Raw genomic sequence first — 17,825 nt, forward strand, 5'->3', positions numbered from 1 at the left:
AATATTAAAAATGTGGAGCCCGGCTGGCATGTTCAGTGGTTAAGTATCAACCTATGAACCAGGAGATTGTGGCTCCATTCCCAATCAGAGCACATGTCTGGGTTGTGGGCTCGATCCCCAGTGTGGGGCATGCAGGAGGCAGCTGATCAATGATTCTCTCTCATCATTGATGCTTCTATCTCTCTACCTCTCCCTTCCTCTCTGAAATCAATTATATATATTTTAATGTGGAGAACACCTTGCCAGAGTGACTCAGTTGGTTGAGTGTTGTGCCATGCACCAAAAAGTTGCTGGTTCAATTCCTAATTCCTGGTCAGGGTACATACCTGGATTGCAGGCTTGATCCCTAGTCAGGGAGGGTACTGGAAACCAATCAATGTTTCTTCCTCACATCTCTCTCTCTCTCTCTCTCTCTCTCTCTCTCTCTCTCTCTCTCTATCTCTATCTCTCTCTCTTTCTCTCTCTCTCTCTCTCTCTCTCTCTTTCTCTCTCTCCATGTCCTCCAATGAGGATTTAAAAAACAATTTTATGTGGAGGAAGAAATGCCAGAATAAAGTCATCATGGGTGTCAAAAGGTACAAACTTCTACCTACCTCCTAACCTGGCAGCACAGTCTTTGCTTTCCCCAAAGATGTTTTCCCTTCCAGAATTTCAACAGTTCCCAAGAGGTTTCCCACTTACCAGGTGGATCTGCCCTGAGAACCTTCCCTCCTTCAGGGCCTGGGGAAAACACCAAACAGACCCCTCAGTCTCTCTCTTTCATCACCTTCCACCTGGCCTGGGCAGAAAAGGGCAACTCCTAACAACCACTGCGTTAACCACTGGTACAACAGCTTCCTGGTGCCTCAGTTTCCCATCTGTAAAATGGGTACCCATGGCCATTGGTGGGATTCTTTGGAATGTCAAGGGGCAGAGGTATGCAGCACAAGCCACAGTAGAAACTGCTTTTTATGCATTTTTTACCAGGACCACTTTGGAAACAGGTGTATTTCCTCCGGTTGGTTTTAATGAGTGGCAGGCAATATTGCATCACATGCTACACAGTTCAAGGTGAGAATTTTCTAATAAACCTTTCTTTAAAAATGAAGAATCTTGAGCCATAACCCAGACCTCCTGGATAAAAATGAGCATTATCCTAAACAAGATCCTCAGGAATTTCAGGTACATGGTTAACTTGCACAAGCACTAGGGGGGAACTCTGCCTAGCAAATGAATTGTTCCGGTCCATTCAGATTTCCTGTAGCTCCTCCTGCTGGCCAAACACCCATGTTTCAAGCCTCAAATGCCTGTATCAGGCCATTACTTCTATTTATTAAATCCATCCAGCTATCTACTAGTATACAGAACTTGCTACATAAAGGTACTGAGGCTTCATCAGTGAGGAGTCACAATATAGCACATATGGAGAACTTACATTCTACTGGTGGAAGTCAGAAATTAAACTAATAATCAGTTATATACCAGGTGGTGTTAAGTTGTATTGGAAAAACAAAGCAGGCTGAGAAAGTATGAGGTGACAAAGACATGCACACATCCAAGAGTATTTGTATTGAGAGGCAAGACTGATTCTGAGTCAGATAGGAGAAATAAATAATTATCTTTCTGAAAAGAAATATAAATAACCATTTTACAGAGCATTCTAAATTGAAACCTTGCTTGCTCAAAAAATTGTTATTGAAATCCCAAAGCATTAGAAAGAATTAGAATGTTCTGGCTTTGCAAAATCTCAGGAAATATTGCTGATATTGGTTTACTTCAACTTACCCTAACTAGGAGGTGCTGGAAGTCAAATAGTTCTTGGCCCTCTCCACCTGCAGAGGGAAGGACTTGGGTCTCCTCCCAAGATGGAGAGAGATAGGACAATGAGTATCTAAAGAGCCCCCATAACAAAAATACTTTATACTGTCACCCGCCCCTACCTGTACTCCAGTCTAATCAGAAAAACCATCAGAAAAAAACCCAGATTGGGGGACATTCTATAGGTTGCCTGGCCAATACTCCTTAAGATTGTCAAGATCATTAAAAACAAGGAGGGAGGGAGAAATTGTTGCAGACAATAGGAGACTGGTAACTAAATGAGGCATGACACCTAAATGCAATGTGATACCTACATTGGATTCTAGACCCAAAAAATAGCATTAATGGGAAAAAACCTGGTGAAATTAAAATAAAGTTTGGAATTTTAGTTAATAACAATATATTACTGTTGGTTTCTTCATTTTGACTAAGACACTGTAACCGTGAGAATTATAACCCACCCCACCATTTATTCACATAAACATTGTTTCTGTAAATGCTGATGATTCTCTTCCAGGAATGGATTAAGCCGTTTGGAAGACATTAAGCTGTCTGATATCACAGAGAGATTTTCATACAGACCCTGGGAAACTGAAGGACTTGTTACAAGAAAGAGAGCAGGCCCTGAAGATAAGACAGCCTTGAGCCCAGATCAAGGACAGAACCTATCTGAAGGGATAGAGCGTTCAGGGCTAATCTTTGAAGCATTCCAGGGCTAATTTTTGCAAGGGCAATGAAAGAAGGCAGACCTTGGGAACTCACTAACTTTGGATTTTTTCCCATCCACTAACCCTATATAAGAATTTTTAAAAACAATTATATAAAGACGTTCATTATTCATCACATATTCCTTTCTTTTTTAAAAAAAAAATATATTTTATTGATTTTTTACAGAGAGGAGGGTAGAGGGATAGAGTTAGAAACATTGATCAGCAGCCTCCTGCACACTCCCTACTGGGAATATGCCCACAACTAAGGTACATGTCCTTGACCAGAATCGAACCTGGGACCCTTCAGTCCGCAGGCCGACGCTCTATCCACTGAGCCAAACCGGTTAGGGCCCTATATAAGAATTTGTTTGATGCCCAGCTGGTGTGACTCAGTGGTTGAGTGTTGACCTATGAATTAGGAGGTCACGGTTTGATTCCCAGTCAGGGCATATGCCCAGGTTGTGAGCTTGATCCCCAATAGGGGATATGCAGGAGGCAGCCAATCAATGATTCTCTCTCATCATTGATGTTTCTCCCTCTCTCTCTTCCTTCCTCTCTGAAATCAATAAAAAATATGTTTTTTTAAAAAAAGAAACTAAACATCACAGGGATCTACTATTTGAGCAAACATCTGATTATGTCAATGCATTAATCACAGATGCCCATGGAAAGGAGGCAATATTTCATCTGCTATGAGGAATATTAAAGGAAAAAAAGGATTTTTTTTCCCTAGAAGTGAGAAAAGAATGTTAAACAGAAGTAACATATGAAAAAAACCAACAACAAAGAAACTAGTCCCTTAAATAAAGGCACCATTAATAAGAGAGAGTAATAATATACTCATTTATTAAAGCTTTAAACTATTATCTTCCATTGTTTGGAATAATGCAATATCACTTCATTCTTATGCATCACAATCATCACATACACAGTATATATGAATACATATAAAATACAGACACTGCATGGTGACTTTATTTTTGGAACAAAACAAGAAGCAGGGTAACAGCATATATAAGTCATTCGTATTTAAACTGTTTATACTGGCATAAATTTTCATTAAGCATACTAACATTTTTATTTTTTTTAAATATATTTTATTGATTTTTCACAGAGAGGAAGGGAGAGGGATAGAGAGTCAGAAACATCGATGAGAGAGAAACATCGATCAGCTGCCTCCTGCACACCCTCCACTGGGGATGTGCCCGCAACCCAGGCACATGCCCTTGACCGGAATCCAACCCGGGACCCTTCAGTCCGCAGGCCGACGCTCTATCCACTGAGCCAAACCGGTCAGGGCAACATTTTTAAATAATGCAATCAAAAATCTACTTGCAAGAAGGAAAATACTTTTTTGTTGTTGTTAGCCCACCATTTCTATTGAGCACCCACTGTGCTCGGTACCTTGGGAACACAGAGGTGTACTCAGCCCTGGCCTTGCCCCCTGGGAGCTTACAGCCCAGCCAGCTGGGCCCAGGGAGGCGGGTAGGGCAGGACATCTTGCTGGGGCCTCACCCTGTTGTCTTAACAGTGACTTTTTTAATAACACCCACAGCTTCTCACGTGGTGCCACCCAAATAATTGCCCAGGTCATCATGGGTTTAGTGACACCCTCTCCCTCCATCAGCTCTGTCTTCTTGCCCCTAGCGCCCTGGGCCCTCGCACAGGCTCTTGGACTACCAGTGCTGGCGAACCTTTTGAGCTCGGCGTGTCAGCATTTTGAAAAACCCTAATTTAACTCTGGTGCCGTGTCACAGATAGAAATTTTTTGATATTTGCACCCATAGTAAAACAAAGATTTATATTTTTGATATTGATTTTATATATTTAAATGCCATTTAACAAAGAAAAATCAACCAAAAAAATGAGTTTGCGTGTCACCTCTGACACACGTGTCGTAGGTTCGCCATCACTGGACTAGGCACTGGGGGGAGGACTCCCACCTTGGAGAGGATGCTCAGCAAATCCTCATGAAATGGTGGGAACATGAATGACAGTGGGGCTCTCGCCCTGTCTTGGGCACCCACTCCTGGGATCCGCAGACTCTTCCCTGAATCTTTGCAGGCTCTTCCTACTTTCATGGGGAAGAAAAAAAGTCTTAAGAACAAGTTGCTTTCAGTAACCAAACCTGAAGAGCAACAAGAAGCAGTTTTCAAGAGAAATGAGGAAAGGTTTTTCCTGGTCCTTAATCTGCTGTCATGCCTTGATTTTTCTGCTGCTGTGACATGGGCCGTGCTCACCTCCCATTGGCACTGTCTCTGCGTTGGGCCTCCTCGAGGCCACTGGGCACCCTCAATCTTGCCCCACCCCTTCCTCACACCTGGCACATAAACCAGATTCGATTAATGCTCGGGGAAATAAATCTTTCCCAAGCCCACCTAGTGAAGCTCCCATCCCTAACAGCACAGAGCTCTAACTGCATCCAGTCCTTATAAGTGGAGGCTTTGGAGAGTAGAGCCCAGGAGTGGACGCGATGGCTCCCTGGCCTGCAGAGCCCTCAGGTCATTGCTTCTCTCTGCCCAGAGGTTCCCAGGCAGAGCTGGCAAGGAGACAGGCCAAGGAGGGCTGGGAAGGCAGTGACCAGTCAGAGCAGATGACTGCACCTGGCTCAGGTGAACTCTCAATGCTGAGACAGGTGTGTTGGCTGCCTGGGCATCTAGGGCTGTCCCAGGCCTAGAGCTACTTCCACCAGTGGGGGTGGGGGACTTCACTCTCCTCTGTAGCCACCCACCCCTTCTCCTCCAGCACAGACACCCTCAAGTTGGGGGTGAGACAGGGCTTCTTCCCTTATTTCCTCAAGCTGAGCTCCCCTGGCCTTCAGTCAGCCACACAGATCACAAACATCCGGGCTACGCCCTGGCTGTGGGTTCTGAGCTGGGTGCCCAAGACAAGGCGGGAGCCCCACTGTTGGTCGTGTTCCCACCATTTCATGAGGATTTGCTGTGGTAGGAACAGCAGTTGCCACCAAAGCTTCCTCAGTCCCCAGGGGCAGTCAACAGGGCCCATGGACCAGCCAGGGGCCTCCCAGGGCCATCAGAGGCACAGACATTGAGGGTAGGGGGAGCTGGGGGCAGAGGGGGAGGTGGATGGCGGGGAGGGCAAAGGTGGGCTGCCGGGAGTCCCGCAGTGCACCCGCCACAGGTGCTCCAACTGGCGAGAGCTCAGGGTGGGCTCCAGGGCATGGTGGGTGGGCAGCATGTGCGTCAAGTGCTGCCACCAGGCAGGACACAGGTTGCTCCTGTAGGAAGTGCACGGTCATTTCCTGGATGTCCGCCTTCTAGCTTCTAGTACCTGGGGCTCTCCCTGTCCAGCATCAGCAGGATGAGCCCCTTGAGCTGCCTCAGGCTCTCATTGATGCACTTCTCCAGTAGCAGGTCCAGGCTGACACCAGCAGCGGTGCAAGTGGTGCCTGCTGCCCTGATTATCCCTCAGGAGCAGGGGGAGGTGGAAAAGACGGTGCCGAGTGATCGGGGCCAGCGCTGGGCACTGGCAGCGGGTGTGAGTGGTGACTCTGGTGCCAACTGCAGGTTCGAGCAGCGCCACCCCCAGAAGTGGGTGCAAGCTGTGACTCCAGTACTGGCAGCAGGTGCAAGCAGGGCCATCACTGGCAGCGGGTACGAGAGGCAGCTGCCGGCCCGATCACGCCCCTCAGGAGCAGGGGGAAGTGGAGAAGCCCTGAGGGGCAATCGGGACTGGCAGCCACCACTTGCACCTGCTAACAGCGCTGAGCAATTGGGGCCAGCGCTGGTGTGAGTGCCTGGTGGGCTGTGGCACACAGGAGCATAGAATTTTCAGTAACCATCAGAGGCTCGCCACAATGACAGCAAAGGGAGTCCCACCTTGGTCTGGTACCTCTGCTCACCTGATCCACCATCCCGCCACGGCCAATGCCCACCATGTTCCATGCTCTGCCGCCTGCTGCTGACACCCACCATGCTCTGCGAGCGTCCCCTGGTGGTCAGTAAACATCAGAGCGACCGCTTGTTCGGTTGTTCCATTCAATCTATTTGCATACTAGGGTTTTATATAGAGAGATTATTGATAGTATTACAGATATCTCCCAATCCCCCTTTGCCCCCTCTCCCAACCCTTACCCTCCCCCCTGCCCCCCAACTATGCATATAAGTTCTTTGGTTTATTTCTTCTTGCCCCACCCCCACCCCCACATTGAGGTATGTCAGTCTGTTCCATGCCCCCCTGGTTCAGGTCTTATTTTGTTGGTCCATTCATTTTGTTCATTAGATTCCACAAATAAGTGAGATCATGTGATCTTTGTCTTCCTCAGTTTGGTTTATTTCACTTAGCATAATATTTTTCAGGTCTAATAACATTTTATTAAAATTTAATGAAGGCAAAATACATTCCTAGAGAACCAGAGACAGAATTTTTTGCTGGGTAACCTGGTTTACAAAAAATATTAAAAGAAGTTTTAGAATTTTAGAATTTTATTTTTGTTTTTTGGGGGTTTTTTTTAGAATTTTATTTTTAAGACTTTATTCTTTTCAGGCCGTGTTGTTAGGTACATACAGGTCCTGGATCATAACTTTCTGATGCACTGTTCATGTTCTGTTGTAATGACATATCTTTATTAATTAGAGCCATCCATTATTAATAGATATTTCGGTTATTTCTAATGTTTTGCTGTTATACAAAATGCTGCCATGCATGTTCTGGTAATACTTTGACACATAATGGTGCTAATATGTTTTATTGAGTTGTACACTTGAAACCTGTATGATTTTGTGAACCAATCTCATCACAATAAATTAAATTTAAAAAAACATACACACAGGCCATCCAAAAGCTGGAATGCTATTGTCATTATATGTCATAATGTCAACATGATATGTCAACAATTATCCTGTGGTCTTGAAAGAAAGTAAATGTGGTCAAATATTAACAACCAGTCTAAATGAAGGTTGTATGGATGTTCACTGCCAATTTTTCTGTAGGTTTGAAATGTAAAAATTGTTCCTGTGAAAAGGGGTATTAACATTTATTATCTTTATGTAACAGGGAGAACAGAGTTCTGGTGAGCTGGAGAAGGGTCTAAGTCTATTAACTTGCATTTCACAAAAACAATTTTTACTTTAAAAAAAATTATTTATTCTCTTAATCCTCACCCGAGGATATTTTTTCCATTGCTTTTTACAGAGAGTAGAAGGCAAGAAGGCAGGAAGGAAGGGAGGGAGGGAGAGAGAAACATCTATATGAGAGAGACACGTGGGTTGGCTGCCTCCCGCACAAGCCTTGACTAGGGGCCCAGGATTGAATCTGTAACCCAGGTACATGCCCTTGACCGGGAATCAAACCCACCACCCTTCAGTGCACAGGCCAACGCTCTAACCACTGAGCACACTGGCCAGGGCAACAAGTTTTACTTTTTTAAGACCATGTTTCCAACTTTATTTTTACATTTCAAACCTACAGTATCTGTTTCAATCACTCTAAATATAATTTAAATTATATGTGGCATGAAAAGATATACCCCCAAAATGTTTAAATCTCAATGTTTCTTTAAAATCATTTTGTTCTAAGGGCAAAGAAAATCTTGACTTGCTCTAGGCCCTACAGGCAGGAATAGCATGTGGGGAATCCCTGCCTCTGGATTCTCCTCCAGGCTCAGGCCTGGACTTGCTGGGTTAGATGCTATTATTTAAAAATCGAACTTGGGAAATAAATTCATTCAGTAACTTGAATGCAAAAAAAATTAATGAAAAGCTTACATATATAAAAAATATACAGAAACTATTTCTAAATATAAGATAGCCAATCTTGGACAGAGGACTTCTGCAACCCTCTATTTGATGGTTCTATTAAATGAGGTGATTAAACAGTGTGTTGTCAATTTCTGCTTGAACCCCAGTTATGCACTGGGAGCCACAGAGCTGGAGTTATCAAGGGTGAATTTTTGAAAAACTGTCTCCGTTTTAAACTTTTTAAATGCTCACATTCATTCCCATTACTGAGAGTCAAAGCCAAACTCTCCATGTAAAAAAAGAAAAATCCAGGGAGATAGATCACAGGGTTGTACTACCCTTTTACAGATCAGAACCATAATCCATTCTTGCACTCCTGCTTCCAAGGCTCTGGCTTTTCTTTTTCTTTCTTTCCTTCTTTTTTGTTTTTTTTTTTTTGTGTGTGTGTGTGTTTTGGGGGAATGGGGATGGGGGATATTGTGATTGATATTACATTCTTTAACCAAGAGCAGACATTACTTGGGTTGGCTAGTGGGTGGAATATTTCAATTCACATTGTTTCTAAAAAGTGATGCTCAACAAGTTTGTTCTGAGGTTGTCAGATTTCATAATTAGTCAATTTTCAATTATCCACGTAAATAAAAAAGGCTGTCAGTACAGACAACAGAAAAATGACACATTCTACCACTGTGGTTAACCACCCAGCAGAGTTGCAAGGCTCTGGCTTTTAGACACAAAATGCTTTTTACTCTCTACATCTACGGTGCGCCCCGGCGGCTCCAGAACCCGCCAAATCCCACTAAGGCCCGCCCCCAGCTACGCAATGGTCCCCAGAGGCTCCGCGCGCGCGCGCGCAGTCCGGGTTCCCACCCTCGGCCACTTCCGCAATCTCCTGGGACGCCGCTAGCCCCGCCCTTCCCTTCTCCGCCGCTCCTTTTTCTTCCGTTTCGGACCGCCCCTCCCCACCTGGCTATTCGGTTGGTCCGCGCCCTCTTCATACGTCATTCAACCGCGCCACCCGGAAGCCATGGTTCTTACCAACCTCTCTTATTGCCGGCGGCTCTAAGGTGAGGGCTGCGTTTGGGTATCCCTGGGTGGCGGGCCCCAGAGTTGGAAGGGGAAGAAGGCGGACGCCTCCCCGCCCCCCCGCGCCCAGCGTTAGCTGGACGTGCTCACTCCCGACGTTGAGAGGGTGCAGATGGACTGTGCCTGAGGACACGCTGAGTGTTCAACGTGGTCTTCCCCCTCCCCGTTCCTCAGGAGCCCATCATGGCGACGCCCCCGAAGCGGCGGGCCCTGGACGCCACGGGGGAGAAAGTGCTGCGCTATGAAGCCTTCATCTCTGATGTGCTGCAGCGGGACCTGCAGTGAGTGACAGTGGGGGGCGGGGCGTAGGGAACTTGCCACGTGGTGAGCAGGGCGGTAGGAGTCAGGGTCTAGCCTTCTGATTGGTGGGCAAGGTTTTTGGAGCCCGGCCCTCCGCGCCATTCAAGAGGGGAGGAGGGGCGACGGTTGGGGTGCTACTTAACTGGGACTTGGCGCCTTAATTGAGGATGTGTCCGCGCACACACGGCATTCGATGTTACGGAACAGTTAAGGGCTGCATTTCCTAGGCCAGAGTTCTCAGGTTTGAAACCAGTTTGGGCCATTTAGCCATCAGTGCGAACACGTGCCTCTCCTGGCCTTTATGGTCCTCAGTTTTCTCATCTGTGAAATGGGGAAGTCATGGATCCTTCCATTTTACTCTTGTCCCATCATGTTCCATCAATGGTTTTGAGCAGTTCTGGTAGAGGATTTAATGTGGATACTAGAGGTTCAATGAGTATGAAAAATTATTATTACTATCATCAATCTGAGCAGGAAATAGGGTGTTCAGAACTAGCATTAAGAACATCCTAGCCCCACCGGTGTGGTTCAGTGGTTGTGTGTGGACCTATGAACTGGAGGTCACAATTTTCAATTCCCCCTCAGGGCACATGCCCGGGTTGCGAGCTCAATCCCCAGTAGGGGGCATACGGAAGGCAGCCAATCAGTGACTCTCATCATTGACGTTTCTATCTATCTCTCCCTCACCTGCCCTCCCTGAAATCAATAAACAGGTTTTTTTTTTAAGAGCATCCTAAAAGGGATGGAGGATTTTTCTAGGGTGAGAATAAGACATTCTGATTGGAGGGAGACATTGAGAGTAATATAATAATACTAATAAATAATAGCTAACACGTATATGGAGCTTACTATCTGACAGGCACTATTCTAAGTACTTTATAGTAAACACTCATTTAATCCATCTAATGACTCTATGGGGTAATACTTGCCATCCCTGTTTTATAGATGGGGAAATTGAATCTCAAAGAGGTTATTTACTTACCAAAGTCAAACAGCTAGTAAAATGAGAGCTTGGATTCAAACCAAGCAATCTGACCCAGAGTCCAAATCTTAACTTCTGCACTAAAGCCCCTCTTTAGGGCACGGTGACTTGAGGGTCTCAGAGGGTCATGATATGAGGTATTCCAAGGACAGGGCTTCCTGTTGGTCACCATTTTACTCTTGTCCCATCATGTCCTATCAGAAAGGTACTGGATCATCGTGACAAGGTATATGAGCAGCTGTCCAAATACCTTCAACTGAGAAATGTCATTGAGCGTCTCCAGGTAAAGATGTCAAGGTTGGGTACCTTCTTTTGTGGGCAAGGGAGGGGCATGGGAGGAGATAACCCAGACCAAAACCTGTCACGTGACCTAAAAGTTGACCACTAACCCCTACCTCTTTTCTCTGGCCCCACAGGAAGCTAAACACTCAGAGTTATATATGCAGGTGGATTTGGGCTGTAATTTCTTCGTTGACACAGTTGTGTGAGTGTCTTCCTGCCCCTTTAAGCCCACAGGGTTCAGCTTTCCCCTTCCTTCGTTCAATAAATATTTTTTTGAGTATTTGCTGTGTACCAGACACTGTGCTAGGTGCTGGAGATGTGGCAGTGAATAAAATAGGACAACATTCCTGCTCTCCCAGAGCTGCGATTTAGGGAAGGGAAGGAGGGGAGGGGAACAAAAAAGACTTAAATAAACCATATGGTATGCTAAACAGGGGTAAGAATTTGCCCCACTTTCTCTAACTACTCTTTCCTTAGCTCAGACACCTCACGGATCTATGTGGCCCTTGGATATGGTTTTTTCCTGGAGTTGACACTGGCAGAAGCTCTCAAGTTTATTGATCGTAAGAGCAATCTCCTCACAGAGTAAGTCTATTCCAGGAGGATAGTGTCTAAGAATTGCAACACCTCTCCTTTTCCCCATGGCTTCCTGGGACACTTAGGGACCCATCCCCCCTCCTCCTCAGGGGTAAGGCTGAAGAAAGGGGGGATGCAAAGCTCAGCCCCAGATGTAGCACATATTAAGCACTCAATAATGTATTTTTCATTCACGCAAACATGTATTGGGCATCTGCTGTATGGCAGAGTCTGTGCTTGATGGTGAGGAGGCAGCAGTGAACAAGACAGAGGGCTTCTTGAAGGCTTACATTCTAGAAGACCTATACTGTTATACATAAGCACAATTTTGACCAGATCCGTGGAGTCAGCCTATAAATCGCTAACAATAAAACAAGTTACCTCTGACTTCACCTCCTGATAATATTTTTAAGATTATTTACTTATTGGTGAAACCGGTTTGGCTCGGTGGGTAGAGCGTCGGCCTGCGGACTGAGGGGTCCCGGGTTCGATTCCAGTTGGGGGCATGTGCCTGGGTTGCGGGCACATCCCAGTGGGAGATGTGCAGGAGGCGGCTGATCGATGTTTCTCTCTCATCGATGTTTCTAACTCTCTATCTCTCTCCCTTCCTCTCTGTAAAAAATCAATAAAATATATTTTTAAAAAAAGATTATTTATTTATTTATATTTTATATTGATTTCAGAGAGGAAGGGAGATAGAAACATCAATGATGAGAGAGAATCATTGATCAGCTGCCTCCTGCACCCCCCCTACTGGGGATCCAGCCGCAACCCGGGCAAGTTCCTTGACCTAGAATTGAACCATGACCTCCTGGTTCATAGGTCAACGCCACACAAGCCAGACTTGCTAATTTTTTTTTTTTTTTTGCTCGTTCAGTGCTCTCACCACACTGACCTTCACAGGCTTCTTTAAAAACTCAGAATGGCCCTAACCGGTTTGGCTCAGTGGATAGAGCGTTGGCCTGTGGACCAAAGGGTCCCGGGTTCAATTCTGGTCAAGGGCATGTACCTTGGTTGCAGGTACATCCCCAGTAGGGGGTGTGCAGGAGGCAGCTGATTGATGTTTCTAACTCTCCATCCCTCTCCCTTCCTCTCTGTAAAAAAATCAATAAAATATATAAAAAACCCCACAATGATCCCACCTCAGGGTGATGGCAGTGGCTGTTCTCGCTGCCTGCAGTACTGCTTCCCAGGTGCCTGTAATTTGGGGAAGGGAAGGAGCTGCAATTTGGGGAAGGGAGGAAGGACTAGCTCCTTCCTCCTTACTCAGTGTGAGTCTTGCTTAAATGTCACTTCCTCAAAGAGGTCTTCTGTAACCTGACTTTAAAATTGCAGCCCCTGGCACTCCTGATTCCCCTCCCTCGCTCTACTTTTTCTTTCTCCCTGATACTTATGACCCCCTAATGTTTACTGTGAAATTTACTTCTTTATAATGTTCATTGCCTCCTCCCATTGGGATATAAGGTTTATACATAAAGGTACATATTTTGTCTATGCCCTAAGTGAACTAGAATAGTACATAGCATATAGTAGGCAATCTGTGTTTGTTGAATGAATCTAAAAGTGAATGCTGGTAACAGGTTAAAGTGGGGATTGAAGCAGGTCTCTGTTGGTGGTGATGGAGAGGTAATGTGGGAAGAAAGTATGGGCTCCGGTTTCTTTTAAGGTTTTGTGCAGGGAAGGGGAATTGGGAATGTGGATGAGAAGTTTGAAATGTAGCTAAGGAAGGCCTCCCAGAGGAAGTGACATTTGAGTCACTTGGTTGAGTGAACAAGGTAGGGTGCTGTCCAGGGAAGAACATTCCTGGCAAGGGGACCGGTGTGCCTACTGTGTTAGAGGAATTGCCAGGAGAGGTGAGCATGGCTCAGGTGGAGTGAGTGAGGGGACCCTGAGGAATATACTTAGATTAACACCCCACTAAAGTGAATATCGCTCATCTAAAATGCCTTCTGGCTTATATTTATCTTTATTCCTACATTCATTTCTTCCAGAGTTGCCTCCCTTAGGGTTTCAGTACATCTCATTTCAAACCTTTCCAGGGTCTCAGTGTTAGACCAAATAGAGCCTCAGACCTGCTGAGATTTCTAAATCTTCATGATCAGGCCAGTTGGTGAACAGTTTACTTGAGGGGCCTGCTCTCACAGGCCAACACAATTCTGAACTGGTGGTCATTTAGACCAAGACCATTTTTTATAACAAAGCTCTCCTTGTTATGTCACAGGATTTATGAGCCTTTCAAATAGATTTTAATTTTATGAGACTTGATGTCTTTAAGTTGTCAGTGCCTGCCCCCTTGTCTGGTCTTTTTGATATATTGGTGTGGTCTATTATTGTGATGAGAAATCTAGTTGAATATCTATTAATTATAATTAGTGGGAACCCCTAGAAGTTCATTCTTTCTAGAAGATGAAGATTTGAGTCTGTGTAGCTTGCTCTCTTTAAAATGCGTGGTTTCTTATGGCAAACTTTCAACTTTCTTTCAGGTTATTTTATGTAGTAAAAATGTCCTATCAGTCCCTCCTGTTCTTAGTATATTTTTTTGTTTGGGAAGTGGGAGGATCAGGTCTCTTTGTGTATTCTTTCCTGATTACACACGAGAGTACACATCCACACCCATAAACAGACATGTCATTATAGAAGGAGCAGAATAACCATATGACTAGTAACACTGCCTTACATGTTAAATCAGTAGCAATGAATTCAACATATCCCTTTTGTGTTACAACTAGCATTTGACAACTTTTATTTTTTTCTAAGTGTTGAACTCATAGCCTTTCATAGATTAAGCTTATACCATTAAGTAATTCTTTTCTTTGATGTTCAAATTGTACCTGATCAAGGGATCAAGCTGATCAATTTCATTCCTCTATTCTTTGATCACTACCCTAGATTTTCTTGAAAGCATTCTTGCTTTCTGGCAACAACACCCTCTATTTATTTCCTGTCCATAAGCATGGACTCAACCATCATTTGAGGATTTCACGTTCCTTTGAGTAGAGTAGTCATTCAATTATTCCTTCAATATACATTGGGTGCTTACTATGTGCTACACACTATTTTGGTTCCTGGGAATACAGCAGGGAACAAAGCAGACCAAATCTCTGCCAAAGCTTACACAGTTTACATTCTAGTCAGGGGAGACAGAGAAAACATGTATATGATATAGTGTGTCATAAACCATTCTTCAGAGAACAGCATGGAATGCAGATAAGAAAAATTGTAGTTACAATTTTAAATAGAACGCTGGATTGGATGTGGTGTGTGAGTGAAAGAGCAGTTCAGGTTTGGGGCTGAAAAATTGGAAGGATAAAAAAAAAGAAAAACTGGAAGGATGGAGTTGCCATTATCTGAGATGGAGAAGACAGGGGCGAGGAGTAGAATTAGAGAAGATCAGGAGTTCAATCTAGGATCTGTTAAGTGTGAGCTGTTTGTTAAACATTAAGGTTGAATTTTTAAGATATAGTTAAAACTCCCAAGGCTGGAGTTCGGGAGAGAGGTCTGGACTGAATATATACATTTGGGAGACATTGATATGTAAACAGGTTTATACTATTTTTTTCTAATTTATCATCCTGTGTTGTTGCCTTCTACTTTCTTACAGTATTTCATTTCCCTAAAACTGACTCCTGCATTTACAGATAGCTCAGCACAATGAAGTCCAAATTCCTTATCATGACATCAAGATCCAGCATGATCTAGCCCCTTACTTCTTCTTTGATCCAATTTTCTTCCATCATTCACTTAATTTTCTAATACTCTCACCTGACTGCTCCTGAAAAAGCTCTTTCCTGCCGTCTGGTCTACTTTGTGGAAAAGACCTTCGTACTGTTTAACTCTTACTCATTCTACATTCTTCAGAAAGGCCTCCCATGACCCTTTGTCATTGAGGATTCTTTGGAGTGAAAATGATCCCAGTTGGCTTATCGAAGGAATGCACTGGTTTGTGTAACTCGAACATTCCAGGGCCAAAGTGGTTTCAGGCAACTCTAGTTTCCCAGTTGCTTAGGCCTTTCTTGAGTACTCTCTGTGACACCCAACATCTAACCCTTTGGTAAATCCTGTTGACTCTACCTTCAAAATACTAGTATATCCCAAATCCAATTATTTCTCATCACCTGTCTCACATGGACTATTGCAGTAGCTTCCTCACTGGGCTTCCTGCTTCCATACCAGCTCTGCTTATCCCCAGTCGATTCCCCATAGAGCAGCCAGATGGACCCTCTAAAATCCTAGTCAGTTCACATCCCTGCTGTGATCACATCCCACTTAAAATAGAGGCCGGAGTCCTTAACCATGACCTTGTAGGTTTTACATATCTGCCTCCTGCTCTCTGACCTCACCGCCTGCAATCCGCCTTCACTTATTCTCCAGCCACACTGTCTCTGTTGTGCCTCAGATATGCCAGGTACACCCCCACCTTGGTGCCTTTGCATTTGCTGCCCCTTGTGTCTATAACATCCATCCTCCATCTATCCAGATGATTCACTTCTTCATTTTAAGTCTGTACTCAAATGCTTCTCAGTGAGACCATCCCTGAGCACTCTGATTAGAATTGCAGCCCCCACTCCTATACTCCTTCTTCTCTTATTGTCTAATTTTTTCATCATACGTAGAACCATCTGACATACTTCGTATTTTACTCCATGATTTGTCCCTCTCAATGAGAATTTGAGCTTCATGAGGCCGAAGTTTTTGTTTGTTGTGCTTTCTGCTGTCTCCCCAGTACCTAATACACCTGGCGTTGAGTAGGGATTCAGTAATTCACTAATTCTTTGAGTTAGTGCAGCTCAGATGATGGCCAGGCATCTCTGCATAGGAGCAGGTCAGATAGTGGGTGTCCTACCACCTGCTGTGTGGAAATCGTCCAGGACAATAGGTAGCTCTTGGAATGAGGAGGAAGCCTCATCTTCTGATCATGGGGCCCACTTCGCCCTTTCTTGTTTCTTTTCTCCAGGCTCAGCGACAGCCTCACCAAGGACTCAATGAATATCAAAGCCCATATCCACATGTTGCTAGAGGTGAGAGCAGCTCACCCCACTCCCAGACTCTGTCTCCAAATGCATTTAGGGTGGTGACCTGAAGAAGGGAGAGAGCCAGGGACTGGAAGGCCCATCTGTCCCCCTCTAAACGGAGCCGAGCTGGAGCCAGGGTGGCTCTGAGGGAGGGGAGGTCAGAGCAAGCCTGGGGTGGGGCCTCTGTTCAATCTCTTCTGTGCTCTTTTTCAGGGGCTTAGAGAACTGCAAGGCCTGCAGAATATCCCGGAGGAGACTCATCATTGACTTCCCCCCTCTCCAGACATTAAAGAGCCTGAATGCCTTTTTGAGTCACACGGTCCTTCATTTTCCCCCTAACCCCTACTGTTTGCTAAGGTGCCCTGTGTCTAAAGCACAAAGTTACTAGGAGGCCCAGAGATCCAGTCTGTGTGTCATCTTTAAAGGACCCCTGAAGTCCGCCTGCAGCCTGTTACCTGGCAGCATTTGCTACTAGACTTACTGCTCTGTCCCCTCTTCCGTTGTCTTGGCAACCTGGGCCCCCACCTGACCCTTTTATTTTTTTTTAATCTTGGGCACTACTCTTTTAATTACGATAGCGAATGGGCCAATTCAGGGTGGAGGTTTGTCCCCAGGGCAATTGGCTTTCACTCCTGGCCCTAAGGTTTACCCCTCTCCCACATCCTAATCATTCCTCAGGAACCTTAAATTACAACCATGCCCCGCTCGGCCTAAATTGGCCTCACTACTGCTTCTAAATAGTTCAGTTTCCACCAGTGGGCACAGAGCCAGATCCTGCCCTCCCTGCTCCTGCCCTTAGTCTATGTTTTGTCCAGCTTCTAAGAAATACAGAGCCAAGTTCAACCCCTTTATAACTCTGGCTGCAGCTCGACCCTGCCCTCCTCGGCATTTAGTTTCCACCACTCTGCTCCTTCACTTGTCTGGCAGCTGTCCTGCCCTTCTGCCTCTGCTTCGGTCTAAATTTGTCTTTTGTAGCCAATCACTATAGAGTTACCCTGCCCGCCTAGGCAGAGCTCTGGCCCGACCCCTTTACTGCTGGCTGCTACGCCCACTTCCATATAAGTCCTGCTTCCGCTGAGCGGCAAGGAGGGCAGCACCGCCCTGTCGTGTTTTGGCAGCTGTCTAGGAGCCCCTCATCCTCCAATCAGCAGCAAGCAGAGCCCACGCACCCCAATCCTCAGAAGTCTTCCATCAACCCCGTTTGGGCCAATCTGTGCGAGGCAGGCGCCCCCAGAGCCTTGTCAGTTACCCACTGATCAGTCTTTCTTGAGCCAATCAACGTGTAGCGCCAAGGGGGCTGAGCACGCCCCCTTGAACCCCGCCATCTGCGTTCCATCAGTTCCCCTTGGGCCAATCACGTCATCGCCCTGTGGAGCAGAGC

The 17,825-nt window shown here is 45.4% G+C and overlaps 1 protein-coding gene across 3 annotated transcripts; it reads left to right on the forward strand.

Annotated features, from left to right (window-relative positions):
- Positions 1–9,219: 9,219 nt before the first annotated feature.
- Positions 9,220–16,748, forward strand: UXT (ubiquitously expressed prefoldin like chaperone; the record flags this gene model as incomplete). 3 transcript variants are annotated; one of them, XM_081081927.1, is made up of 7 exons in its annotated part: positions 9,220–9,273; positions 9,467–9,573; positions 10,776–10,857; positions 10,991–11,058; positions 11,334–11,441; positions 16,387–16,450; positions 16,658–16,748. In XM_081081927.1, the coding sequence occupies exons 2-7, from the start codon at positions 9,476–9,478 to the stop codon at positions 16,709–16,711; spliced, it is 474 nt and encodes a 157-aa protein (XP_080938053.1). In that variant the 5' UTR covers positions 9,220–9,273; positions 9,467–9,475. The 3 variants fall into 3 exon arrangements, with proteins under 3 accessions (XP_080938053.1, XP_080938051.1, XP_080938052.1); XM_081081925.1 differs by lacking the exon at positions 16,658–16,748 and having other exon boundaries at positions 16,387–16,507; XM_081081926.1 differs by lacking the exons at positions 9,220–9,273; positions 16,658–16,748 and having other exon boundaries at positions 9,436–9,573; positions 16,387–16,507.
- Positions 16,749–17,825: the final 1,077 nt, after the last annotated feature.

This window comes from Myotis nattereri (genome assembly GCF_964212035.1).
Source record: "Myotis nattereri genome assembly, chromosome: X".
Classification (NCBI taxonomy): Eukaryota; Metazoa; Chordata; class Mammalia; order Chiroptera; family Vespertilionidae; genus Myotis; species Myotis nattereri.